The sequence below is a fragment of the Anser brachyrhynchus genome (assembly GCF_964034855.1).
Source record: "Anser brachyrhynchus genome assembly, chromosome: 3".
Classification (NCBI taxonomy): domain Eukaryota; kingdom Metazoa; phylum Chordata; class Aves; order Anseriformes; family Anatidae; genus Anser; species Anser brachyrhynchus.
The window spans coordinates 26,048,740-26,076,193 of record NC_137696.1 but is presented as its reverse complement, the minus strand read 5'-3'; the positions used below and the strand labels follow the sequence as shown (position 1 = coordinate 26,076,193).

Here is a 27,454-nt window from a genome sequence, read left to right as displayed (position 1 = left end):
ATCAAAAAAGACTATGAATGCATCAACTGCTTCTCAGAATAACCTAAAAAATGATTTTCAAACACATTAGTTAAAAGAAGCATGAGAACTACAGTGATGCTTCACAGCGAGTTGTAAATTTTCTGCTCTATATGCATTATTAGTCATACTTCCAACTGGTAGGGCTGTGCAGGTATTCAGCTGACCTATGTCTACAGAATTAGGGCTCCAGAAATACTTTTTATTGCTTTAGCCACATGGTGCTGGCTCAGATTACACAGGATACTTAAGCTTCTGAAGAACCATATTCAGAGGGAACACCAATCATGCTGGAAAGTAGGTTGTGAAACAGGGAATTGTCCAGAGGGTTGTTGTTGAGTTTGGGTGTTTCATTTTGTTTAAAGTACTGGTTGTATATCCTGGAGGCAGAGTCCTTATAAATGCTGATACAGAAGAACATGTGACAGTGAAATATTATAAATATTTACATAAAACATGGTATGCTTCAGGGGTATTCTAGCTACACCCGGCCCAAGGGTAGCTTACTATTGAAAGGAAGTTCCATATTTCAGAGGTGAAAGTTCAGAAATCATGATAGAGGTGTCTGCATAATTTACATAAGAATTAAATCTATAATCACGAGGCAGTGATGCCTTTTTCCTGGCTTCATATACTGAATACACAGATAATAATATACTACAGGATGACACATTCTGATAAGAAGTATAGGAAAACAGCTAACCACCCTATAGTCATGCCAAGTAACAAAGAACAAATATTTGCCACTTTTGAATTTAAACAGAAGTGGCAATAGGTTCTTTTACATATACAGAAGCTTTACTGGAGTCTAGAAAGAGCAAAACCATAATGAGAAATAAATGCAAATAATAAAATGACTGAGATGAATACTGGCTGAATTGCAAGGACAATGCAAGAAAACAGAAGCTGATAGTATAAGGCAGATAAATGATTTCTTGCTGCAACACTGCAGCAGGAATAACATGCTCTCAGATTGCAAGGAAAGGTGAAGATAAGTCTGCTACTACAGAAATTAACTGGGATCACATCAAGAATCTTCCTTTTAGTGCTGGACATCTCTTTTCACTAGGGCTGTGGTAAAATGGGCAGAAATTATAGCTGAGAAAGATCTGTAGGCTCCAAATTCTGATGAAGTCCAAAGTCCTGCTAAAAGATAGTCCAAAGTCCTGATAAAATACAACAAAGACTGAATATCTGTACAAAAGACAATAGAATGGGTCAAAATTCAACCATGCAGAGACATCTGAAACCCATAATCATCAAAAACTGACAGCACTTTTTATGGCAGTAACACCATTCCCTTGGAATCCACCCTGTTCATTAAGAGAAGTTATAGAACTGCTGCGTTGCTTTTTTTTTTTTTTTTTTTTTTGTCATTCCTGGCCTCACAACAATAAATACTGAGAGGAGGAGTGGACCAGAAAGAGTAAAGTGAAGTGAAAGAACCACCCCACCAAAAAAACAAAACAAAACAAAACAAAAAACTACCTCATGATGCACATGATACAAATTTAGCATCTCCTTAGACTTCGATATTCAGTGTAGTTTTCTACTTGGTTTGCCATGGTTCCATATTTCACCTGGCTATAGCTGGCAGTTAACTGTCTGTTTTAAATTAATAACCCATGGGGCCTCTAAAAGTAGTGGGAACAGTAACTTCTAAAAACTTGTGTACTTGGCTTTTACAAGTAGACTAAATGAAAAAGGACACACCAGTAGTGGTAGAGAGAGACCACTTTCCAAGCAGATTCTTTGTAACCTCATATTCTTTGTTGGCCTACCCTAGTATGTATAAACCTGAGCTCTCATCAATATTGTCTAGAAGGAAGGAATAATCAGTGATTTCTCACACAGAAACATCTGTAAGTTTGAGGGATATTTTTTGTTTCCTGTTAGTGGTGCCTACAAAAGCTTCCCTGCCTCTGTATATGACATGGTGAAGGGTATTGTAGATTGTAGAATATCCTGAGTTGGAAGGGACCCACACGGAATATTAAAAGATAATAGTCTTCAATTACAACAAAGTTCACAACAACATCACCATTTGAGTGTTCAACTGAGATGCACAAAGCTGCACATGAATGAGTTTAAAATAACTTCACTGCTACTGAATTTGGAATGATCTCCTTGAAACAATATCACAGCTGTACCACGTGAGGCTCCACAAGGGTGAAGCTTTCCCCTAAATAAGCGTGTAGAACTCCCACAGGTTAAAATGGAAGTTACATACACACACAGTTGTTAAGGGTGGGAAACAGCCTGTGGCTAGGTGTTAACACATCCATTACAAATCCCTGTTCCCCAGGGCTTAGAACCATGCTGTAAACATTTGTAATTAACTATGGCACACCAACCCTCAAGATTTGCCAATTATAAAAATTAAAATGTTGCAACTGAATTCAAGAAGGAATCAAAAGAAATGCTGTGCGAGTGCACTGGAAGCAGACTCTGCTCAGCTGAAAGAAATCAGGGCTGTTCCCCCACACTGGGAACAACTGCATGAAGTTATGGGAGCTAGGGATTCAGCTTCTGACCACATAAGTTCATTCTGAAAATCAGACACCAAGCTGTTAAGTACGTGAACACCTGCTTATGATAAAACACATCTCTGGTTAAACTGTATCCCTTCTTCCCTAAAGCACTGCAAACACATAATGCCTCTTCCCCCTTGTCAGCCATCCCAAGGGTGAAGGGAAGGACGCATGGATACAGTAGATGAGCCACTGAGACTGAAACAAAAAGGAAGAGAGGAAAGATAGAAAAGATGAGCTTGTCTACAAAGTAACACAGTCCATGGGATCAAATGTAAGCCACTCAACAAATAGTGCTCAGAAACCATTAATAGTCAGAGGATATGAAGCACCACTATCATGGAGACCTGGGACAGGTGCCATGCACCTCAACATACAACTCAAGCAGTACCTATCCAAAGAAGCAAAGGCTGAAGAACTTGTCATATTTTGTTTCTCATAAATATCAATTGTATGATCTGGAATAGCAAACCTAGCCAATGTTGGACACTCAGTCAGAAAGATGATACCACTGTGTTTTGGTTTCTCGAAGAGAGTATGAAAAAGTTACTCTCAATTCATTTGGTTATTTCAAAATAGGGGCATGAATCATAGAATCATATAATGGTTTTGGTTGGAAGAGACGTTAAAGATCATCTAATTCCAACCCCCTGCCATGGGCAGGGACACCTCCCACTAGACCAGGTTGATCAAAGCCCCATCCAAACTGGCCTTGAACACTTCCAGGGATGTGGCAGTGATGAAGAAAAATGCTCATAAGTTACTTCTCCATTCTCTTCATAGCTTCCATTTCTGAAAGGGCATCAAATCCCAATTCCATCTGAAAAAGGGATCAGCGATGCAAATGTAAGACGGGGGGTCAGAGCTGATGTTTATTCCTCTGATAGGCTCCTGTGAGAACTTGTAGAAACCCCTGAGTAACAGATAGTAAAGAATGCTACTTAACATGCCTTGGATTGATTAAAAAAAAAAAAAAAGTGTGGTGGTGACACTTAAAAATTGACAAGTGGCTTTTGCATGGTCATTAAGTCAGTCCACTGTTTGCAATCTATTTCCACAGAAGGGATTCCTGAGGTCTGTCTCAGTTCTCCAAGTGCAGAGCAAGCTACAAAGCCAACTGAGCATTTGGTGAACAAGGGCTGCAGCACAGTGTAAAAACAGACATGCTTAAGCTATGCTTGGAGGCACAGACATATGACCCACAGTAAGGTAGTTCAGTTTCAGTCCTGCCATCCATTCTCCTATCCTTCTTTTACAAAAAATGCAGGGCCAATGCACACCCTTGGACGCAAAGGACTGCAGACACCTGCACTATTTGTTTGACTTACCTTGATTTTTGAAAAGTTCCACCACAGATTAATACGTTAACCCTTACCTGTCTTAGTGTTCCTCATTGCTTCTAGTAGCAACTAAATTTAAGAAAAGATAGCTTTAAATGGAATATAGTCTCATATATGTAATAGCAGAAGGCTGGGTTAGGATACATACTATCTATTACAAATGGAAAATAAGTAATGAGGAATTAAAGACAGAACTAGAGTGGAAAAATATTCAAATGAACTATTTGTTAGCACCTAGAAGAAAGAAAACAAGGAGTTGAGTAACAGCTCACATGGACTTGTCAAAAGCAATTAGTGTCCAAACAACCTGAAATGCCTTCAGGACTGGATAACAAGCTTTGCAAATAGTGGAGAAACCACATATGACATTTATCTTAACTTCAGTAGGTTTGGACGCTTGACATGCCCATTAGCAAATGGGGGAAATATGGTCTAGACAAAAAATACAGTACGCAGGCTGCAAGACTGGAAAAATGGACTGAGAAAGTATCTGAGAACCATCTATCTAACTAGGTTCTGCAGAGCAATAAAACACAAATTAACAAGTAAATTTGTGTGTCTCAGCCAAAACAAGAGAAGACTGAAGGTGTCACAATAAAAGAACCTTCAGCTATGTCAACAGCTGCTGCAAAAAGCAGGGGAACAATCCATTTTCCATGTCTGTGATGGATGAATCATGGGTAGCTCCAAGCTGCATCAAGGAATATCTGTGCCAGCTGTCACAAAAAACCTTTGGACATTGAGGATAATGAAACTCTAGAACAGGTTGCACGAGGAGGCTGTGGTGGCAACTGGAAGCCTTTAGGAAAAGATTGCACAAATGTCTAACTGGAATATTATGGCTGTAGTCTACAACCTCTTCTAATGCAAGACCAGCTGAGCAGATTCTTGAAGTCACTCCAGCTGTGTGTTTCTTCTGTGATAACGGGCTGCTGGCAAACAGCTTACATTTCTGAACAAGCTTTATGAATACATCTATTGATACCTACATACGTCAGATATGTTTATGCAAAGTAATTCAGGAATGTATGTCATTAGGTCAGGTCCCAGAGGGCACAGATCAATACATCAACTCCACTAACATAAACAGAGCTGCACACCAGCCAGCCAGAACCTGGCCCAGTGTGCAGCTAGGTAATAACAGCTGTGAGGAGGGAGCTGAAGCTGTCAGGCACAGAAAGCTTCTATGGCAGCCCATGTGAAGGAGAGGCTCCTAAAACCCCTTCTGTGGGAATGACTTGTACATGCTATTAAATACAGATATACAGACAAACTTAAACATTTAACATTTCCTGCATAATCCATTTAGAAGCCTGCTGCAACTGTCCTGCAGCTACAGAGCTAATAAACTTTAACAGCTTCTTATGATAAGGAGATAAGCCCTGTGTTAAAATAATTTATACCAAAACATTTGAAATGTGTAATAATGCAAACATAAAGAGCAAAATCTCTGTGGTATTACTGTTAAGTCCATGCTTAAAATAACACCGCATATAATTATGACTAATACTCCAACCCCTGGTCTTGAATTCCCCAAATTATGATGCTACGTTGTACACTGCTTTCCTCCACTGGTGATTCATTATCTTGGGTTAGCTTGTTAGAAAATAAATATATTCAGTATGAAGAGTAATGGTGAAGTTTTAGTGAAATTACTACGATATGCTTCTTTCTTAGTCTTTGGCATTATTTCATCCTAAACTTTGAACTTGCTGCTTTTCCTGATGTGCATTTCAAATTTAAAATGAAATGGGCCAATAGCTGAAGCCAAAAGTTTGACCTCTAGTATAACTGTTGTAATCTTCTGGGAAAATATCCTCTTGACTCTAAATTTCTCTTTTCAGACTCACCATGCTGCTGATGAGAAATAAGTTATTGGAGCTGTAAGGTCATCATTAATGACTGGCCTTGAAAAAGGAAACAACAACAACAAAACAAACACCAGTAGCACTGAATGACACATGAAGTTTCTCCATTTCTGATGTACAATTGCTTCCTAAGATAAGCATGCTGGACTAGCACAGACATGAGAAGATGAACACTATCACATGAAGACATATTTTAGTTTGTATTAAAGCCTTTTTCTGAGCACACATGCCCTTGGCAGTGTAACTGATTAAACCATGGAGCATCTTTATCTGACTTGTCAGTTTAGATGAGAAGGTCTGCAGGGCTGGGAAAAGTACATCAAGATCAACAGCGCCTCTCACAACAGGGTCCTGATCTCTCACTGTGGCTTGAGCAACTACCGTAATACAAATCTTACAGCGTTCTTCACTTTGCCTCAATTGGATAGTGTTGTTAGATGGATGCAGCATGTTTCTATCAAGAAATATTTGGCTGCACTTCCACTAGAGTGAAATGATCCCTATAAATACATGGACAAATTGTGGCTGGCCCTTGGCTCTTCACATCAGAAAACCTTTCTGTCAGCAGCTGCAATATGGGGTGAAAGTTGGCTGATGCACTAGCAGGACCAGAATGGGAGCAAAGAAAAGGATCTCTGTTACAGGAGCTGTGGAGAGCCCTGACTCACTAAACGTGGGCAGTTACAGCCTCCCCAGCTGGACTGTTCCTATCCATGGATGTTTTACTTAGCACCTCTCAATAAGAAGGAGGAGAGAAAAAAGAAAAAAGAAAAAAAAAAAAAAGGATATACAGAGTGAAGTTCTTTCTCTTTTTCCATTTTTCCGGCACAGAAGAACAAGACTCCTTTCACATCATTTTTTTTCCTTGGTGACATCAATAAAAGTTTAAATTCCTTGTCAAAAGTGATGAGAAAATTATTAACGACCCAGCACAGCTGCCAATGCCCTTGAACTGAGAGTGCTTGTGCCTACCTGCTTGGATGTCAGTACCCAAAAATGGTACCGCTGCTTCACAATGCTGAAGGTAAAATGGGTATTCTCATACTTGATGTTAACAAAGTCTCTAAAACAGAAGGGTTCCAGGCTCTTCCAATTTCCACTCAGAAACATGAATTCTTACCAGAAAGACTTTCATGGAGAAAACACTGTCTTCACAGCACAGATGTGATGTATTTGCTCTGGGTTGTACTGGCTGCTTTTGGCCAAGTCAGCCATGGGCAATTTTGGAGTCCAACCTCAAGAGCACAAATTGCATCAATCCAATCTGGAAGTGTGTAAAGCTCAGCTCACCATATCCAGAATTTCACAATAACAGGTAAATAAAACCCCTTCCATGTATCAAAGAAATTGTTGCTCCCCACCTCCACCCCACCCCTTGGGAAATTTCTTCATCTTGACACCGAGTTTTCCTTTGTCACTGTTGATGCTAGTATAACAATTGGTTCCTTGGATGAATTACTTTTTGTCACCACTGGTTCTGTCAGTTGTGACTTTAGCTTAAGCCAGAAATCTCTCATCATTCACTGACTTCGCTCAAGGTAAAAGCTGAACCAGCAGAGAAACAGATAAATATATCACTTACAAAGGCAGCACGAGAATCCATGGCATCTCCAGATCTCTCTGAAATGCCTTAGGAAAAAGGTAAGAGAAAACTGACAGATTTAGGTATGTCAACCCTGAAGGCAAACCATAGAAAGCATTCTCCATAGTAGTCATTTTCACACCAGGACCTTTTCTAAAACATGTCTGTGATGAAACCATGAAAAAGGACAGATGCTTCCAAACTTCCCAGAGGTATGGAAGAGAACTCTTTTCTCTCATATATTTCTGATAAAGACCCCAACAGTGGAGACTGAAGAATTGAGTTTAATTGGGTTTTACCAAGAAATCTGCAAAACTTCATTTCAAAGAATAATCCATGAAATAAAGGATTTGCAATGTTGCTGATAGCAACTTGTTTGCAGGTCACCAAATACAAATACAGTGCTGAAGCACTCCTCCAGTCCAGCACTTCACCTCAGCAAAAAGGCTCAGATATCCTGCAACATTCAGGGCTCCAGAACCAACCAAACAAATCCAAATGTCTCCAGAACTTCAAAAAAGAACGTATATATGTGTATCCGCATGTGTATACAAACACACAGAGGAACCAGAATGTTACAGTATGCATCCAATCCTAAACATGATGAGGCAGGATAAAGCATAGACCTAGATCCCATTTGTAATACAAGAATCATATGTGCATGATTATACAAAGAAGGGATTCATTGAAGGCAACGGTGATGGTGACAAGGCACATGGGAGTGCCCATCCTCCCTTATTCAAATCACACACACAAACTTGCTCTGAATTGTCCAGCACTGACCAATATTTCTTCATCTATTACTATTCATAAGATCAAGTAGCTCCTTTTTATTAAAAAAGAAAAAAAAAAAGAAAAAAAAAAGAATAAAACGGTGGATGTCACTGCTCAGCTATTTGAACTGGAAGATATAAAAGAAGTCAGGAGATTTCAACATTGCCTTGCAGAGAGTGGAGGAGATGAAAGCGAGTCCCACGGCACAGGCTCTGTTCCTCTCGCCCCACCTCTGCCAGGAAGCGCTCCTGTTCCCCTGGCAAGCTGTGCAGCTGGCTGCCTTCTCCTGCTCAGCCAAGGGTCCAGGGAACAGCGTTTCCAAACTATTCCCTGGCTAGAGGAGGAAATGAAAGCAAGTCATTTTCAAGAAAAGCAGGTTGGATTGTCCAACTCTTCCACTCTGGGGAACAAAAAAAAAAAAAAAGGAAAAAGAAGGAAAAAAATAGAATTATACAAGAACTAAAAGTGTAATGGAGAAGGAAAGCCAAAAGAAAACTGTACATTTTTTTGTGTTGCAGAGAATTCAAGATTCACAGACTGAAAGCACTGACAACACGTCTTTAAATGATTAAGATAAAGACAGTGGGTAACAGATAAATGTTAGAGTCAGAAGGAAGTGAAAGTTTTTAACCACATTAAAATCAGGCAATCTTTCCTGCTTCATAACAATAATTGCAATTAAAATGATTTACACCCTGCTCCAGTACAAACCAGGAATAGAAAAGCTCAGAAAAGGTAATCCTTTGTTAAGGAGAGCTCCCCAGCCTGCAGAAATTAATGCCCCTAAGCTGACTGGATGCAGGAAATGCACACCTGCCTGCCCAAATGGAGGCGTTCAGCTTTCATCTCAGTTTTTCACCCAAACTGGTCTAGGCAGCTCCCAGTCAGCTCTTTTCTAAAGATCCCTAAATGTTTCACAGACTGTATGGCTGCTCACTGAGGCCTGAGAGTGCTATGGAGATGGACATGGAGCGATGCAGAACACTGCAGAACAAACAGAACAGTGAAATAGAGCCTTTAGGAGCTTATCTGAAGAGCTTCATGTACGACTGGTCCCAAGTCATGATATAAAATCCTGGCTATCAGAAGATTACTTTCAAAAAGCTGGTTATTCTGCTTAATAGAGTAACATGTCAAAAATGATTATTTCCTGAAGATATGTGCTAGAATTGACTTCAGTTTAGCTTCAGGAGAACAGACTCAAAGAGAAAATCAATTATTATTTAAGTATAGGCATCCCTAATTCCAAGGTCCTTTAACTAAGTCCTAATTGCTGGGATGAATTATGATCCATCCTGCCACCTACACTATTTTTAACACATTCTTTACAGACTAAGGTCTCTGATATCAGGGTGGGATTGCCTTTCCACTGACTGCTTTGCAACATGGAGTCACTAGCCAAGTCAGCGACTTACAACTCTCCTATACCTTGTGCTAATGAATGTGAAAAAGAAACCTGGAAACACTATTTGTCTTCCAAACTTAGAATTTCTTGCCACAGAACTAACCTCACAACTGGAGCATCCAATCTATTACTCTTTTCAGAGGAGAGCTGCTGACTGTATGTGTGCTGCATACATCATTACCACCTACTTCCTACCCCAGAGTTAGGAGCTGTACGAAGCAACTCTTCCACCAGTACAAGGGCATCCAATTTAGTCAGGTCAGGCCTTTATATCTCATTCCTGATGAGGTATTATAACTCTCTGATCAGCCGGTTTCTAAAGACCTCTTATTTTAGGCACCTTTCAACCACATTTGTTGATTGTGGAATTGTGTAAGACCTCTCAGGTCAGAAAACTGAGACAGAAACTGAGTGCAACTACAAGAAGAAAAAATTAAAAATCACAACATTACAAGCAAAAGTAAAAGCTGCTGAGACCTACTATACATCAGAAAATAAGAACTGCAGATAACAGATGAGAAAATCAGAGAATCATAGAATCATTCAGGTTGGAAAAGACCTCTAAATCATCTAGTCCAACATTTTACCTAGTACTGACAAGTCCACCACTAAACCACACGACTACATTCTACATCTACATGTTTCTCAAAGACCTCCAGGGATGGTGACACAACCACTTCCCTGAGTTGCCTATTCCAATGCCTCACAACCCTTTCAGTAAAGAAATTTCTCCTAATATCCAACCTCAACCTCCCCTGGCACAACTTGAGGTCTTGTCTTATCACTTGGTGCTTGGGAGAAGAGCCCGATCCCTACCTTAAAGGAGGTTGTAGTGAGGTGATTGTAAAGTACAATAAGGTCTCCCCTGAGCCTTCTTTTCTCCAAGCTAAACAACCCCAGTTCCCTCAGCCGCTCCTCACAGGACTTGTGTTCCAGGCCCTTCACCAGCTTCGTAGCCCTTCTCTGGACATGCCCCAGGGCCTCGATGGCCTTCTTGTAGTGAAGGGCCAAAAACTGAACACAGTATTTGAGGTGCGGCCTCATCAGAGCTCAGTAGAGGGACAATCACCTCCCTGCTCCAGCTGACCACACTATTTCTGATACAAGCCGGGATGACACTGGCCTTCTTGGCCACCTGAGCATGCTGCTGGCTCATATTCAGCTGGCCATTGACCAGTACCCCCAGGGCCATTTCCACCAGGCAGCTTTCCAGCTACTCTTCCCACAGCCTGTAGTGTTGCCTGGGGCTGTGCCCCAAGTGGAGGACCTGGCACTTGTTGAACCTCATACGGCTGGCCTCAGCCCATTGGTCCAGCCTCTCCAGATCCCTCTTCAGAGCCTTCCTACCCTTGAGCAGATCAACGCTTGTGCCTAACTTGGTGTCATCTGCAAACATACTGAAGGTGCATTCATCCAGATCATTGATAATGATATTGAAGAGAACTGGCCCTAGTACTGTGCCCTGGGGGACACCACTAGTGACCAGCCTCCAACTGGATTTTACTGCATTTACCATGACTCTTTCGGCCTGGCCACCCAGCCAGTTTTTAACCCAATGAAGCATATACCAATCCAACCCTTGAGCAGCCAAGGCAAAATGAAATGGGCACAAAAGCTTCATGGCCAAGAAATTTAAAGATGACATTTACATAAGTACTAAGGAAGTTTAATAATGACATTCATTCAGTACATGATAAAAACTGTTGAAGTTAATTGCACAGAAATATGAAATACACTTCTGTAGATAAAAAAGCCACGCAGCCTTAAGGTGAAAAGATGTGGTTTTTTTTGTTCCAGCAGCAAATCAAAAGATCTTAAAACAACAGCTACTACAATCAGACATTGTGAAATGAGCAAGACCAAATAACTTGCAAAAGACTTTGTAAAGAGCTGTTCAAGGAACTATCTAAATCATTAAAACTGTCTCTCAATAGATCCCAAGCACCTGAAAATATCTTAAGGATTATATTTGAAGAAACATATTTGCTAATATACAGTGCCTAAACAGGGTAACCCATGCTATCTCACATATACAGTCAGCTTTATATTGATCCGAGACTAAATGTGCAAAGCACAGGAATGAGAATCAACTCATAGGAACTGAAGGAGTATAAACAACACGAAACAGATCCCACTGGTCCAGGGTCTTAGTGAGTGAGACTGGTAGTCCTGTTGATAAGACAAGTGTTTTAATATAATATACTTGCATAGCTGCAAGACATTTAAGCTGGTGTTACATGACGATTTCATTAAGAAACAGGAACAGCAGGACATCAACATGGCCATGCAGTAAAGGAATCAAAGCCATGCTTTTTTTATGAGAGTCAAAATATAATGGTAGACAGGAAACCACTATTGAGAGACAGGCTTCTAACAAGGTCCCATAAGGCTCATTTTACAGTCTTCTACTATTTAATATTTTTATCAGTGACCTGGAAGGAAACTAAGCCATTATTAACCAATTGCAGATTAAATAATTACAGGGATGTGACAAATAATGAAGATAACACATCACAAATACCAGTGAGTTGAATTGCTTGGTACATACAGACATGAAGATGTAAATGTCAGTTGAATCAATATAAAAATATAACCCTAGGAAGAGAGAATCTAGATTATACTTACAGAGTAGGGGATTTCATCCTGAGAGTCAATGCCTCCGAAAAGATTTGGGGAGGGGAGGGCCCCAGTGGATAACTAGCCAAATATGCATTTTTATTTCTCCTAGCAGAGTTCCCAGCTCTACTACTGAAATTAGCTGTATAAATTGTGGAATAATGAATAAGAACAGAGAGACTGTAATATGAATGTATTTGATTACAGCACAGTCACTGCTGAAATACTCTGTAATACTGTTATCCACAATCCCAGCAGCATATGAGTAGAGCAAAGGAGTTTCAGAGGGTAGCTGTGAGAATGACTACGAAGGGGCTGGGAAGTGTCTCAAGCAGTACAGCATATTAAACTTAAAAACTGGCTCAAAAAAACTTTAAGGATCTGAAACATACCCAAAGCTTGGTAGCTGAATAAAGCAGCCCACACTGAGCTTAAGGCTGCCCCATTTCAGGGTCTTCTAGGAGCCAAGACACTTGCTCACAGCAAAATCATAGAAACATTCAGGTTGGAAAAGACCTTCAAGATCATCACGTCCAACCATCATCGTCTCTTACTGGCACACCCACGTCTCAAATGCCTCCAGGGATGAGGACTGCAACACTTCCCTGGGCAGCCTGTTCTAATGCTTGACCACCCTCTGCATGAAGAAATTCTTCCTAACATCCAGTCTAAAACTCCCCTGGCACAACTTGAGACAGTTTCCTTGTTGTCTGTTGCAAAAAAGAGACTGACAACTCCTCACTACAACCTCCTTTCATGTAGTTGTAAAGAGCAATGAGGTCTCCCCTCAGCCTCCTCTGCTCTGGAGTAAACAGCCCCAGCTCCCTCAGCTGTTCCTCAACGTGTCTTCTAGTTCTTTCATCATCTTGGTTGCTTTCTCTGCACTACACTGCTTTTTTGAGCAGCTCAATATCCTTCTTGTAGTGAGGGGCCCAAAACTGACCACAATACTCAAGGTGCAGTCTCACCATTGCTAAGCACAGATGGACAATCAGAATCATAGAATGGTTTGGGTTGGAAGGGACCTTAAAGATCATCTAATTCCCAACCCCCACACACCCCCACCGCGCCATGAGCAGGGACACCTCCCACTAGACCAGGTTGATCAAAGCCCCATCCAACCTGGCCTTGAACACTTCCAGGGATGGGGCATCCACAGCTTCTCTGAGAAACCTGGTCCAGTGACTCACCACCCCACAGTAAAGAATTTCTTCCGCATATCTAATCTAAAACTACCCTTCTTTAGTTTAAAACCATTACCCCTTGTCCTATCCCTACAGTCCCTGACAAAGAATCCCTCCCCAGCTTTCTTGTAGGCCCCCTTCAAGTACTGGAAGGCCTCTGTAAGGTCTCTCTGGAGCCTTCTCTTCTCCAGGCTGAACAGGCTGAACAGTCCCAACTCTCTCAGCCTGTCTTCATAGGAGAAGTGCTCCAGCACTTTGATTATCTTTGTGGCCCTCCTCTGGACTTGCTCCAACAAGTCCATGTCCTTCCTGTGCTGGAGGCCTGAGAACTGAAAGCAGTGCTCCAGGTTGGGTCTCATAAGAGCAGAGTAGAGAGGGAGAATCATCTTCCTTGATGTGCTGGCCATACTTCATTTGGTGCAGTCCAGGATACGGTTGACTTTCTGGACTGCAAGTGCACATTCCTGGCTCATGTTGAGCTTCTCGTCAACCAACACCCCCGGGTCTTTCCCCTCAGGGCTGCCCTCAATCCACTCTCCACCCAGCCTGTATTTGTGCTTGGGATTGCCCCAATCCAGGTGTAGGGCCTCACACTTGTCCTTGTTGAACTTCATGAGGTTCATACAGGTCCACCTCTCAAGCCTGTCCAGGTCCCTCCGGATGGCATCTCTTCCCTTGAGCGTGTCAGTCGCACCACTCAGCTTGGTGTCATCCACAAACTTGCTGAGGGTGCACTCGATCCCACTGTCCATCTCACCAACAAAGATTTTAAACAGTGCCGGTCCCAATACTGATCTCTGAGGAACACCACTCATTATTGATCTCCACTTGGACATTGAGTTGTTGACCACAGCTCTTTGAGTGTGATCATCCAACCAATTCCTTATTCACCAAGTGGTCCATTTGTCAAATCCACATCTCTCCAATTTAGAGACAAGGACATCATGTGGAACAGTGTCCAATGCTTTGCACAAGTCCAAGTAGATGATGTCAGTTGCTCTTCCCCTATCCACCAATGTTGTAACCCTGTTGTAGAAGGCCACCAGATTTGTCAGGCATGATCTGCCCTCAGTGAAGCCATGTTGGCTATCACCAGTCAGCTCGTTATTTTCCATGTGCCTTATCACAGTTTCCAGGAGAATCTGCTCCATGATCCTGATCCCCCATGGCACACAGGTGAGAATGACAGGGCTGTAGTTTGCTGGGTCTTCCTTTTTTCCCTTTTCAAAAATGGGGGTTACATTTCCCCTCTTCCAGTCAGTGGGAACTGGATCGCCACAACTTGTCAAATAGGATGGACAGTGGCTTAGCAACTAAAAACACCAGTTCCCTCAGGACTTGTGGACGTATCACAGCAGGTCAAATACCTAGAGAGGGCCTACAAGAAAGCTGGGGAGGGGCTCCTTTTCAGGGAGTGCAGTGATAGGACAAGGGGGAATGTCTTTAAACTAAAAGAAGGTAGACTTGGATTAGACATTAGGAAGAGATTCTTTACTATGAGGGTGGTAAGTCACTGGACCAGGTTGCCTAGAGAAGTTGTGGATGACCCATCCCTGGAAGTGTTCAAGGCCAGGTTGGATGGGGCTTTGAGCAACCTGGTCTAGTGAGAAGTATCTCACATAGAACCATTCTATGATTTGATGACTCATGCACCTTTAAGTTCCTTAGAGGTCTTGAACCTGATCCTCCCCTACACTGGGTGGTTCCTCATTCTCCCAGCCCCTGCCTTTGCCTTCTGGGGCTTGGGCTATGTAGCTACAGCACTTGCCAGTGAAGGCTGAGGCAAAAAAGTCATTGAGTACCTCAGCCCTCTCCATATCCTGGGTAACCAGGTCTTCTGTTTCCTTTCAGAGCGGGCCCACAATTTCCCTAGTCTTCCTTTTAACGCTGATGTACCTATAGAAGCATTCCTTGTTGTCCTTAATGTCCCTGGCCAAATTTACTTCTAAAAGGACCTTTGCTTTCCTAACCTGATCCCTGGTTGCTCAGACAATTTCTTTGTTTTCCTTCCAGGCTACCTGTCCTTGCTTCCACCCTCTGTAGGCCTCATTATTATGCTTGAGTTTGGCCTAGAGCTCTTTGTTCATCCATGCAGGCCTCCTGGTGTTTCTACCTGACTTCCTCTTTGTTGAGATGCATTGCTGCTGAGCTTGGAGGAGGTGATCCTTGAATATTAATCAGCTTTCTTGGGCCCCTCTTCCCTCCAGGGCTTTGGCCTACAGTACTCTACCAAACAGACCCCTGAAGAGGACAAGATCTGCTCTCCTGAAGTGCAGGTTACTAGCTTGTTGTGTACCCTCAGGATCATGAACTCCACCAAGACTGCCATTGAGTTTTACATTTCCCACCATGCCCTCCTTGTTGGTGAGAATTAGGTCCAGCATAGCAGCTCTCCCCACTGGCTCCTCCATCACGTGGAGAAGGAAGTTATCATCAATGCATTCCAAGAACTTCCTGGATTGCCTATGCCCTAGTGTGCTGTCCCTCCAACAGATACTGGGGTGGTTGAAGTCCCCCATGAGAATCAGGGCTTGTGAACAAGCTGCTTCTATCCATCTATAGAGGGCCTCATCTGCTTGGTCTTCCTGATCACTTCCCAATTCCTTCTGACCACACTATTTCTGATACAAGCCAGGATGACACTGGCCTTCTTGGCCACGTGGGCATACTGCTGGCTCATGTTCAGCTGGCTGTTGACCAGCACCCCTATGTCCTTTTCTGCTGGGCAACCTTCCAGCCACTCCTCCCCAGGCCGGTACCACTGTATGGGGTTGCTATGACCTAAGGGCAGCACCCGGCATGTAGCTTTGTTCAGCCGCACGCAATTGGACTTGGCCCATTGATGTAGCCTATCCAGATCCTTCTGCAGAGACTTCCTACCCTCAATCAGATCAACCACCCCAACTATCCACCAGACTTCCTTCTCCTGCAGGTGCCTACACAATGGACACAAATTTGACAGTGGTCCTTGAAATAGCAAGTGAAGACTTAAACCACATTAAAGGCTAGAACTTTAAGCTCAACAACTTAAAACACCAAGATTCTTGTTTCCAATGAATATAATTAATCACTGGAAAAATCTACCAGATGTTATTTGAAGACCTTTTTAAAAAGGAATTAATTCAGATAATTCTATGGCCTGGAAAACACACATAGGAAGACTAGAAGACCATCAAGGTAGCATCTAGCTTTAATTGGTCAGTGTCCATTCAGAGCCTCCCAGAGCAACGTGAGTCTCATTCTTCCTAAAGCACAGTACCGTGCTCATTAGCTATGAGCAAACCTGGAACTTTATATCCCAAGCAGAACGTCTCCTCCCTGCTGAAAGGAGTATCTACTCCAGTTGAGAGGTAATACCAAGGTTCACCCAGAAACCTGCTTGCAGGCCTGGCTGTCATTACACTAAGGTATTTCACATTCTGTGACTGTAATTTGCCTTATATTAAATAAGAATCAAGCCCTTTGCTTTTTATGCCACACCAAATTGAGATGAAGTCTTGCTCCAAAATGACATAGGAAGTGCCACAATAGAGATGATTTTCTTAGACAAAATATAAACCAAGTTCTATTTCTTCATCTCTTTTGCCTCGTATTTATTTATTTGTAAGACCTGTGGAGGCTGTTGAGTCTTCCCAGGCTTGAAAAATATGTAGTACAAACATGATACAAAACAGCATCCAGGACATTTCTAGTCAGCAAAGCAGGTTTACTTGACTCAGGCTTTATCTAAATAAAAGCCTAGGATTTTAAAAGCCTACAAAGGAACCAGCAGGAGTGAAATTCCTAACTCCTTTAGGTGCTTCTTAAAACCCCAGCCACAATGACGGTTCTGCTTGCCTAAACAATCACTGCACAGATTCCGGTTTCAACAACGCAAGGAAAAATCTGGAGTGGCTTTACCAGCTCAAAATTAATTTGTTCTGACTTTTCATCCACGTAAAAAAAAAAAAAAAAAAAAAAAAGGTACCTCTGAAGTTAACTCATTATTTCATGAGGCACTTTGTGAAATACCAAGTCAGAAAGGCTTAATGTAAAACCACATGCGCTTCCATGCTATAAGCACAGCTCTTGTTCCCGAACTACTTGGCTTTCCAGCTTGTAAACTCAGCATTTATCATGCAGCAAATTGACTTTCAGAAGTTGTTTTCCTGGCTCTGGATCTATTCAGAACTGACTTTCAAGATTTTATTGATAACATAAAAACACCTTGTTGGCTTAGGCCTGACCTTTCTTTACAGTCCATTGCTTAGGGACTTGCCACATTCTTATTCACAGCCTTCAGATTCCCCCCTGCTCAGGGCGCCAAGGTCTGATTTTATCCTTGTTTGCAAGAAGCCTCTGGATGTGGAGTGATGAGCTTCTAGACAAAAACTCACTGTGGGGAGAGTGATAGACATATATCAAGGCATGTTTATTTGTCAAGACCTTTGCAGTCACATGGTCATTTACTTTAGATAGGGGGAGGTGTGGAATACCTAGGAAGTACAGGACATGAACTCATGCCTCCTATTCTGCAATTCTTGCCGTATTGCTGCCATATGCTGTTCCCAGATGACATCTGCCATCAAATGCTTCTATCAATAAGTTACTAAGGTGTTTATTTTTAAAAGTGTTTTTTTTTTTTTTTTTTTGCAAAGCCTTATGTGGAATAGCAGAGTAATGTGTCCCAATATATCTTGAAGATGTGTCTGTTCTCTGAAACAAAGGAACAGCACTTAATGTCTGATCCAAAGAGTTTTGCAGTCAATGGAAAGACTTCCAGTGTTTTCAGCAGGCTTTGGACCAGGGCCCTTAATCTGGGGAACATACTCTCAAAAGGCAGAAAAACGGAAAGGTTTGGCTGTATCACATGTATAGCTGGCCTTGTGGCAAGTGTGCATTAGGCAGATTCCCTTCCAGACTCTACCTCAACAAATACACTTCTAGCCAGAGAAAATTAAGTCTCCCAATAAAGTGGGTAAATAATAGGACTCCAGCTTGGAAGAAGGTAAGTTCCTTCAGACACATGATAGTGTTGTAACTCAGCCTCTGGCCACCTTTATAAAGATCTCTTTTTCTATATCCTTTTGGGGCTCTTTTCTTCCCTGATTTGCAAGGGGGATGTGAAGTTTCCAAATCCATTGCTCCTAGCATTGAGGAGACATGTAAGCTGCAATGGAGGAATCCAGATTAAAAGAGGGAGAGACAGCTCATACCCCCAGCAATCTGTTTGAGTCCATCCTAAATGAGACTAAGCACTTAGCTCCCTTGCTTTCCAAATTGTATATCCTGGCAGGGAGCCTCTCAGTTCCTATCGCACCACCAGATCAGAGCAGCAGATTTATTTTCAAGAAAGCTGGAACTTGTTTCTCACTCGCAAACCTAAAGCTGTATGTACTGTCTGCTGCAATAGCCTGCCATTATATGCTAGGTAAACATGTAACAAGCACAACAAATGAAACATACAGGCATCTTTCAGCGTACCTCAATGTTGAAATGTGGATACTTCACTTCCAAAGTGTGCATCAGGGAAAAAAAATGATATGGAGCAGTGATTGGCACAAGACATATATAGCCCTTGCTCTGCCAGGGAGGCCCAGAGCCAACTATGACAGCCAAAAAAACTGGGCTGGATCGCTCAGAGATTGGGCAAGAATGAGAACACCAAGGATCTGCATGGATCCAACAAATCTCCAGGCAGATTAAAATGTCCTATCACGTTGGAGAACATAATACACTGTTTATCCTTCCCTGAGGGCAAATATACCCTATGGAAGCATTGCCTGTAGGCATATGGATAAAGAATCAAACTGCTGATATCATACACGTCAGTGGACCTGACCCCAGTCTCCATAAATTTTGCTTACTGGGTATTCATGAAGTCATATGATCCAGTCAACTGGACTGATTCCTGCACCAACCCCTTGAAGCGTGAATGCTAGGCGCTGCGAAACAAAGGGAAGAAAGAGCGGCTCCTCTGTCATTACATCCACAGGGCAGCAGTAACATCTCCCAGCTTTGCTAACCACCCCTGGAAACAAACAAAGGTGGGACAAGGAGATGCAGCCTGCCAGAGGTGAACACCAGACCCTCATCACACTGTGCCTGCCAGCCTCTTCTGCCATTATTTTAGCCCACCGCTGCATGCAAAGAGGGTAAATTTGCTGAGTTGTGTTTATATGCTACTTGGGAGTTCAAAAGTTCTGCAGGGGTTATTCTTCCTAGCACACATCTGGGCAGTCCTGTAGAAGTTCTTCATCACTGCTTACCCAAATCCCCCAAAAGACAATTTATACATTATATTGGACAATGCTTGCCCATATAGGCAAGGGCTACTCTTTGATCAATTTTAGGGTATAAGAAATCATCTAAAAGCACAATGGCAGGCTCAGGTTTATTAGGTATTATTGCCCAGAAACCTTAATTAAGTATGGGATTGCTAGGTACTCTCCAACCACTTCAAAAGAGTCAGGGCTGCTAATACCTCCTAGTACCTCACTCTCCTAAGTACAGCGTCCACCCATGGGGTTGTTGGTCCCTCCCCCACCCAGTGAAAACCAGCATGTTCTGATTGCTATCTCTCGATCATCACTATAGTAAAGGTAAGTTACCAGCACTATTTCAGCTGAGCTAGCTGCTGAATTGCAAATGTTGTATCTAAACAAAAACAAGCAAGAGAAGGAACTTCAGCAGGCTTAGCTTGCCTTTTAAAATTCAAGGCAGGGGTTTAAAAGAGATGAAGCCAGGGAAAACATTGGATGCTAACACCAGCCAAACAGGGAAAAATAACGAAGTTGTAAGACCAAAAAACTGAAATGGAAAGAATGACAGATTTACTGCTGCATTTGATGCACATAACCACTGATAGACTCTCCCCAGGAAGTGTTGAAATTACCATCACTGAAATGAATCCAGAAGCTAAAAATTAAATTATCCTTCCCAGAACATTCCAATTTGGGCTTTGGCAACACCAGATGTTTTAATGCTCTTAAATATATGCATGCGCGTGAGCGCGCGCATGCACACATGCACACATACATACTTAAGTACAGTATCCTCTTTCACACAAGACCTCCCTCCTGGTTTTCACAAAGTCAGACTGAACGTACGGTCATTTTGCAGTCCTTTCTTCAAAGTCTGTTCAAACGCACAACTGTCAAATTAAGCAATCAATAAGGAGCCTTACAGCAGCTCCAAGTTATGAATGAATGACTATTTGTGAACTCGCCTGTCAAGACAGATGCGGTATTTGTCAGTGCAGCGTGGGTTAGATATGGTGGGAAGGAGACAAACAAACAAAGCAAAAGGTCAGTATCACAACATTTCCCTTTTTGCCTCCCCTCAGCTTGCCTAAAAGGATGCTACAGCTTTTGATGAAGTATAATACAGTACTCTATTTACATGCAACTTATAATGCTTATTTGAAAAGAAATATTTTCATAAGACAAGTAAAAGAAAAATGTGTGCCAGGCGTTGAAGAGCATGAACTTTTGTGTGTAGAGAAGCTAAAACACAGAGGGACAAATCCAAGATTAACAGAAAACAACACACCTTTAGAAGCTTTGTGATACTTGAATTGAGACCACCCTATGGAAATTGAAATATCATGTATTGTTTTTCTTGCATTAAAACATGTTATAACACCAAAGCGCTCTCATCTTTCAAATTAAAACCTGAACAACAGAGAGATGTTCTAAAGGTCCTCTCCAACACTCAGAACCATAACTGCTGCAGGGACTGCTACAAGGTTTTGCATCCCCTGAAAACCAAGCACGGAGGCTAGAGAACCCATACAGCGATACTGGAGGTATTTCAGCAGTGCCTGTCTCCTTACAGCGAACAAGCAGCCTCTCTGTGCTGCTGACCAAGCTCATCCCCACCTGCCTCTCTTCACGAGGAACTGGGAGCTTTCCAAGCAGCATGCAAGAGCTGCCATGCAGTTCCCTTCAGAAAACCTGACCCTTTTAGAGGACACTGCTGCCCAAAGATGAAACTTCTCCATTCTGGACCAACTTGCAGAGCACCAAAAACACATAAAAACCTGCTCACCAGACAGGTCTAACGAAGCCAGGTCTAGCACTTAATTTCTCCAGGGCTGACCCTCTGCTATTTGAGCTCGGAGAACCACAGTACTAAATGAAGTCATGAGTCATTTAGAAACTCTAAAACAACTGGTCACACTGGAAGGAGATAAAACATAACCCTTCATGCTAAGTTTCTTCAACTCCTCATCCTGTTGTCACAGATGAATCTTCGAGTTTCTCCTCTACACCCTTCAGCTGTATTTCTTGTATGGCTCGGTACTCAGCTGCAGGCACTAAACAGCAGCAAGGACAGTGAAGACAAGCACGGGGGAGGCATTTCAAGAAGAACCATAGCTGCTCTGGATGGTCTGCTACGGGAAGCCAACTGCCAGCAATGAGAGAGCTAGGCATCAGTCAATAGCACAGACCAAAAAAGAAAAAAACAACAGCCTGGGGTGGAAGGCAAAATGCAAACTTCCTCTAAACGAATGACCAAAACAAAAAATTCAGCCTAAACAAATCAGCTGAAACATCCACAGCACAGCACTGCATTAAGTAATACCTGGGGAGTGCATCACTCTTCAGCCAAAAGCCGCCTGCTCAAAAACGTGCAGCATGTGGTTTCACAACAGGAATGGAAACACTTGTACCTTGACTAATGACTTGTTTTGTCACGATACGCTGGGCTCTTCCTCTTCATCTGCAGAACAGGAGCAGCCTAGCAGAGACCCTGCAAAGGCAGAAGTGGCCAGCTGCCCAACAGGGGAAGGTCTTTTCAGGATCACAGGGCTACTGAAGAGCCTTTTCTTTCCTTTACGAAAAACCTTGTACCGTATATCCTCCTGACTGGGCTCTGATGCCTAAATGACAGATTTCAAAGAAATAAGAGGGATTTGAGCTGTCTGACTTTCCTCATCCCCCGTAAACTGGGCCCCAGTTCAGGAAGCTAATTAGGCACGCACATAACCTTAGTGTTAATGAGTCCATTCATGCATGTGAAGCTCTGCATGTTTCAGCACCTTGATGAAGAAGTTCACTAAGGACAATAGCCCAGAGTCCTCATCCATCTTTTTGCTCCACAATTTTGCAAGCAAGAACCTCAAACTCACAGAAATACCCTGGAAGTTACAACTTCAAAATAATGCAATCATGCAAAAGACCACTGTTGTTCTGATGCTGTGCACCAAGGATGAGTTCGGGTAAAACCGGCAGCTGATGAAGATTAAGATGGTGCTCTGTTGTTTTTGCACAATTGCCTATTCCCACCCAGTCCTACAGTCAAGCAGAGCCAGCAAGAGCAGCACCAGCACTGGGCAATCCCAGCAGATCTCCAGCTCTGAGCTCCATTATTTGTGGGAGGGCTTCACGAAGCATCAGAAGACAAATACACATTTCCAGATAGGTCTCTGGTACTGTAGAATTCTAACACCACCAGCGGGCTGGGGGCATCAGGGGCAGCGATACTCATCTAACATTTTCACTCAACAAATGACAGGGTGGAAGTGTCTCTTTAAAGCAGACACTAGAGATATAAACCAAGGAGGGCTGTGAAAACAGTTTTGGACGACAGCTCTATGTTTGTCTTGTAGGTCTTCTCAGCTTTCAGTAGTGGGAGCTAAAAGGGGGACATAGGTCTTTTGCATTTCTGTAGGTGTAGGCTTCCTCCTCCAGAAGAAATGCAGTGAGGTGGATTTACCGTGCCAGACCATGACCTCCCCCTCTCCCAGCAAGTGACTGATGATTCAGAAGGCAGTCAGGAAACACACATACTGCACCCAACCATCTGCTTGATATGAGTGGGAGTTGAAGAAGAGAGCTCCCTTTGATTTCGGCTGTACTCAGTTAGTACACCAGAGCATGTTATTTTATTATCCCCCTTAGCATGTAGATGACTACTGTCCAGAAAATAACCCTGCCTCTTTTTAAAGCCATCTGCAATTTCCTGTTTTCTACATCCCCACATAGGAAGACTGTAATCAGTGCCATTCACGAACAAGGAACTGTTCCTCCCACGTCTCTCCTCAGGGAAGCCCTCACATTGCTTCAGGTCCTCTGTGAAAATGACAGCAAGCCTGGTGAACGTGCAGTAGGCGTCCTACAAAGAGGTGCTCCAGAGCCCTACCATGGAGTTAGCACAGCTCGAAGGTTTTAAACTACAGTGCTCCTCCTGAGACTCTTCCCGTATCATTAACAATATAGGAAATCCTGAAAGATTAAGTTCTCTGTTCTGCTAAATGCAAACACACGTGAGCTGCACAGTTGTAGCTGTTCATGTCATGGTGACGATGATGGTGGTGCTGGGAGGCCAGAGCTGCTCCTGCACCAGCAGCTCTTGTACCCTGCAGACAAGGAGCCCACATACATATAATTACTGGTAAATTGAGTCCTTGTTGATAAAGTAGAAGCATGTCATTGTGCCCAGTCAGTTTATAATGTTGTCTTTCATTAGGTGAACGCTCAGGAGAATGACAGTCTATGTAAAGCAATATTCATGGCACCAAGCTCCTGAAATGACAAATCCTACCACCAACCTCAGGCGGGAACCTGAGGAGGCAACTGCATGCTAACACAGTTCAAAATCCATACAAAACCAGGACCAAGCCCAGAAGAACTGGGATTTCTTGGGCTACTGAGTCCTGACAGACCCATCTCCCACCATGCAGAACATTGAAAATATACCTGATTGAGGCTTAAGCCATCAGTAATGACCAACTCATTGACTGTGATAAAACTTGCCCTAAATAAAAACTACAGAATTGGGCACCACCCCCTGCATACACGTGTTGCCTCTTTTTCTTTAGTGTCCCAGGTATGCATTAGTAATGCAATTTGTAATACATAACTGTGCTGGCATTAAATTTCTGTTTATTTTCAGTGCAATGATGATTATTCAGCCTCAAATCAATAATTAGGTTAAATATCAGGCCCCAGATGATCAATGAGGAACTGATAAAAAACAAAACTTCTAACATGACTCGACCTCTGGCTGCCAGCCGGTCTTGGGAGAGATTTAAACTCCCAGACTCTAATCCACGTTGTCGCAAGCACAACACATGCAGGCATGCTTCACAAACAAAAGCCTTTGGGTTTTTCGCAACCTCTTTATAGTATTTTTTCTGCCACCGCTTTTCACGTCAGTTGGCTTTGGGTCCGGTAGTCCCCACATTGCTGAATTTCCACATGTATTTCCACACTAGATGTGTCTTTAACCTCAAGTGGACTGTCAAGCCAGATGCCAGATGCCCCCTTACTTCCTCAGTGCAAACTATCAGTAAACCTTAGCATAACTCTACTTTGAGTCTTAAACTAACAGCATGTGAAAAGATTAATATGAATAAATTCAAAACTAATCAGATCCCTTCTTTAAATGTTGACACAGTATTATTTATATCCCATAAATACCTTCTTGACTAAAATTCATCCCAGGAGATTGGCACCTTGCCAGTTCTATTCATATTTACTGTATTTATACAGTACAGTTGGCCAAGGATAATATTTAAGACAAAATATGCCTTAGGGTATATACAATATCTCTTATAGTTTTCCTTTTAAATCTCCTCATTGCTAAAAATATTTAGTCTGAACTTTATAAAATGCCCCACAAAGACCTATCAGCAATCTGTAGTGATATATTGCTGACTATGAGTATAATTAGAGCATATTTGTAATACTTGGGTTGTAGTCAGTTGCTGAACGCTAACAACTTGTGGTAAGAACTGAACCACTGATCTTTCCCATGCCTTCCTCCCAGCAGCTTGTGACCTCCAGCGCGTCCGTGCTGATCCCCTTCTCCCCCAAGTGCAGCAGAAGCTGCAGAGTTAAGAAAACCCACTCTGAGACGCCTCACAGCAAGCACCCCGGGCTGCCAGAGCTGCGCTTTCAAGATCTTCCTTTAAAATATGGTGGAGCGATTTCTTCCTTGCTGTCTTTTTTGGAAAGGTTCACTCCGTCCAGTATAACTAGAGAGCAGTGGAAAAACAGTTAACCTACTTACTCTGATGTTCACAACAGCACTTGCACAGTAGTACTGGATCGGCTGCTGCAGGGCCCTCTGATCCCAAACTTGTGATGCACTCTGTTGGTAGATACCTGCAATCTCCTTTGCTCTTCCAAAACCTCGATCGATCCTTCAGCACAAACCTGGCCTCTGCCGAGGTTTTAAAAATAGATCCTCTTTTGTCAGTGCCATCCAAGTCACACACCACAGATATTTTAAATTTCTGGAAAGTCTGTGGCTGTATTTCGGACTACCAATTCTCTGCCGTTTGCTCACGCCAGTGAAAAGGACGGATGTGTGGTCAGGACTGAGGCGTTTTACCTTCAGCGACAGCCACAGGGTCAATTCCACTGCTAACGGCCTCCCTAACCTTTGCTCAGAGGTGCTCATCACTCTGCTCGGGACATGACCTGGTAGGTCCCAAACCAAGAGCACTGACTTACACCAGAAAAACCCTACTGCATGCTCTAGTAGAAAACTGACACAGTTTCTGTGTTCTCGCTATTTCTGTGAATTACATGGAGCCTCCTTACTCATACCCACTTGGCTCCAAATAGACATTTTTTAAAAAAAGTATTTCTTCCCTCAGGGTAACAAGGGTGGAGTGTATTTATCGTGGCTATTAGGGATGGTGCCATAATTACAATAATAAAATGGCTCTGACTGCCAGGGTGTCCTGTACCTGATGCTGTCATTTAACAATAAAGGGAGAAAGGGAGGCAGCTGCACCGAGCATGGGGTTCGGATACCTTGGCTGGCATCCTGGGACTCTCACATGCAAGACAGAGCAAGCCCCAGAGCTACAACTTGCTAAACTAAAAATAAATAGGAGAAAATGCAATTAGAAACTCTAAGATAAAGTTACCAAGATGGCTGCATTATCTATTTAAGCAAGAGGTACGTGCTTTTCAAAACCAGACAGTAAGTATATAGGGCATCAAGTGGCGGGGGAGGGAAGAGAGAGAGAAGGGAACGAAATGAAAAGAGTACGGGCTCGACTTTGGATACGCGAACGGTGGAGTTATTTTCTGCTTCTGGTATTTCACTTTCCTCGGTATGATGATGATCTAGATTCTTTTAAGGGAGTGCGGTGCTTTTTCTTTTTTTTTTTTCTTTTTTCCCCTGTACACTAACTTCACTACCAAAACAAAAAGACACGTCATTACGATTATTAATCACGCTAAGTGGATTTGGTCAGCATGGAGCATTTGTACCCTTCTGCTGTGCACAACGTGGCGTGGATCATCAGAAAGTCGTTAATAACAGCAAAAAGGCAGACGGGCTGAGACAGGTTCCAAGAACCGAGGCTAACCAGAAGGGAAAACTTTTCCTGTACCTGAAATGAAAGCGCCCATGAACTGAACCGGGCGGCTAGTTACAGCTGGAAGAGGAGAGAGGATGTCTGTGCCTCTGTCCTCTCCGAGTACTGATCTGCACAGCGTCTGCAGGACAATGTGCCGGAGGGGCGCAGAGAGAAGGGAAGGGAAGCCGGCGGTGATTTTTTTTTCTGTTTTTTTTTCTAGACCTCCTTTTCTTTTCAGTTATGGAGAGATGGAAACCTGCCCAATCCAGACACTCCAAGGGAAACAACAGCAGTGGAAAGATATTGGCTCTTTTCGGAGGCTGCACACGGGGCCACGGGGGAGCCGAGCCGGTGCTGGGGAGGGAGCGGGATCCCAGGCGGGGGGCAGCCGTGCTCAGGTAGGTGGCAGTGGGCACTGCAGGCACCCTGCGGGGCTCCTAGGTGACCCGAGGGGGTCCGAAACCCAATGAGTCTGGGGGCAGCTGAGCTCCCCACGCCGTTCAGATACATATCCCCCCCCACCTAAAAGAAACCCTATAAGCAACCATCTAAGACGCTGAGGACTGGAGCAGAAAAGGAGGAATACGATGCACGGGGCTGGTATTTCAAGGCAGTGGGCACTGCCAAGCCTCGGGGGCGAAATTATACACACATGCACAAACACAGAAGACTTACTTTCAGGGTAAAAAGGCTGCATGTCTATTTTGTAAACTTCTTTGGCATAATACTCCTCGTCGCTCCTCTCCCTTTCGCAAGTGGCGGCTCTGTGGTTGGCTTTCTCTTGCAGCAGGTCCCTGGTGCTGTTGTAGATGGAGATGACCTCCGGGGGCACC

At 43.0% G+C, this 27,454-nt stretch overlaps 1 protein-coding gene across 1 annotated transcript in view; it reads right to left on the bottom strand.

Annotated features, from left to right (window-relative positions):
* Nucleotides 1–27,448, bottom strand: part of TGFB2 (transforming growth factor beta 2) — a 72,126-nt gene extending 44,678 nt beyond the window's left edge. Inside the window, exon 1 of the mRNA XM_080585079.1 lies at nt 27,297–27,448. Within this exon, the coding sequence (XP_080441205.1) occupies nt 27,297–27,318 (22 nt within the window). The 5' untranslated portion in view covers nt 27,319–27,448. The remainder of the gene's footprint in view (nt 1–27,296) is intronic.
* Between the last annotated feature and the right edge of the window lie 6 nt (nt 27,449–27,454).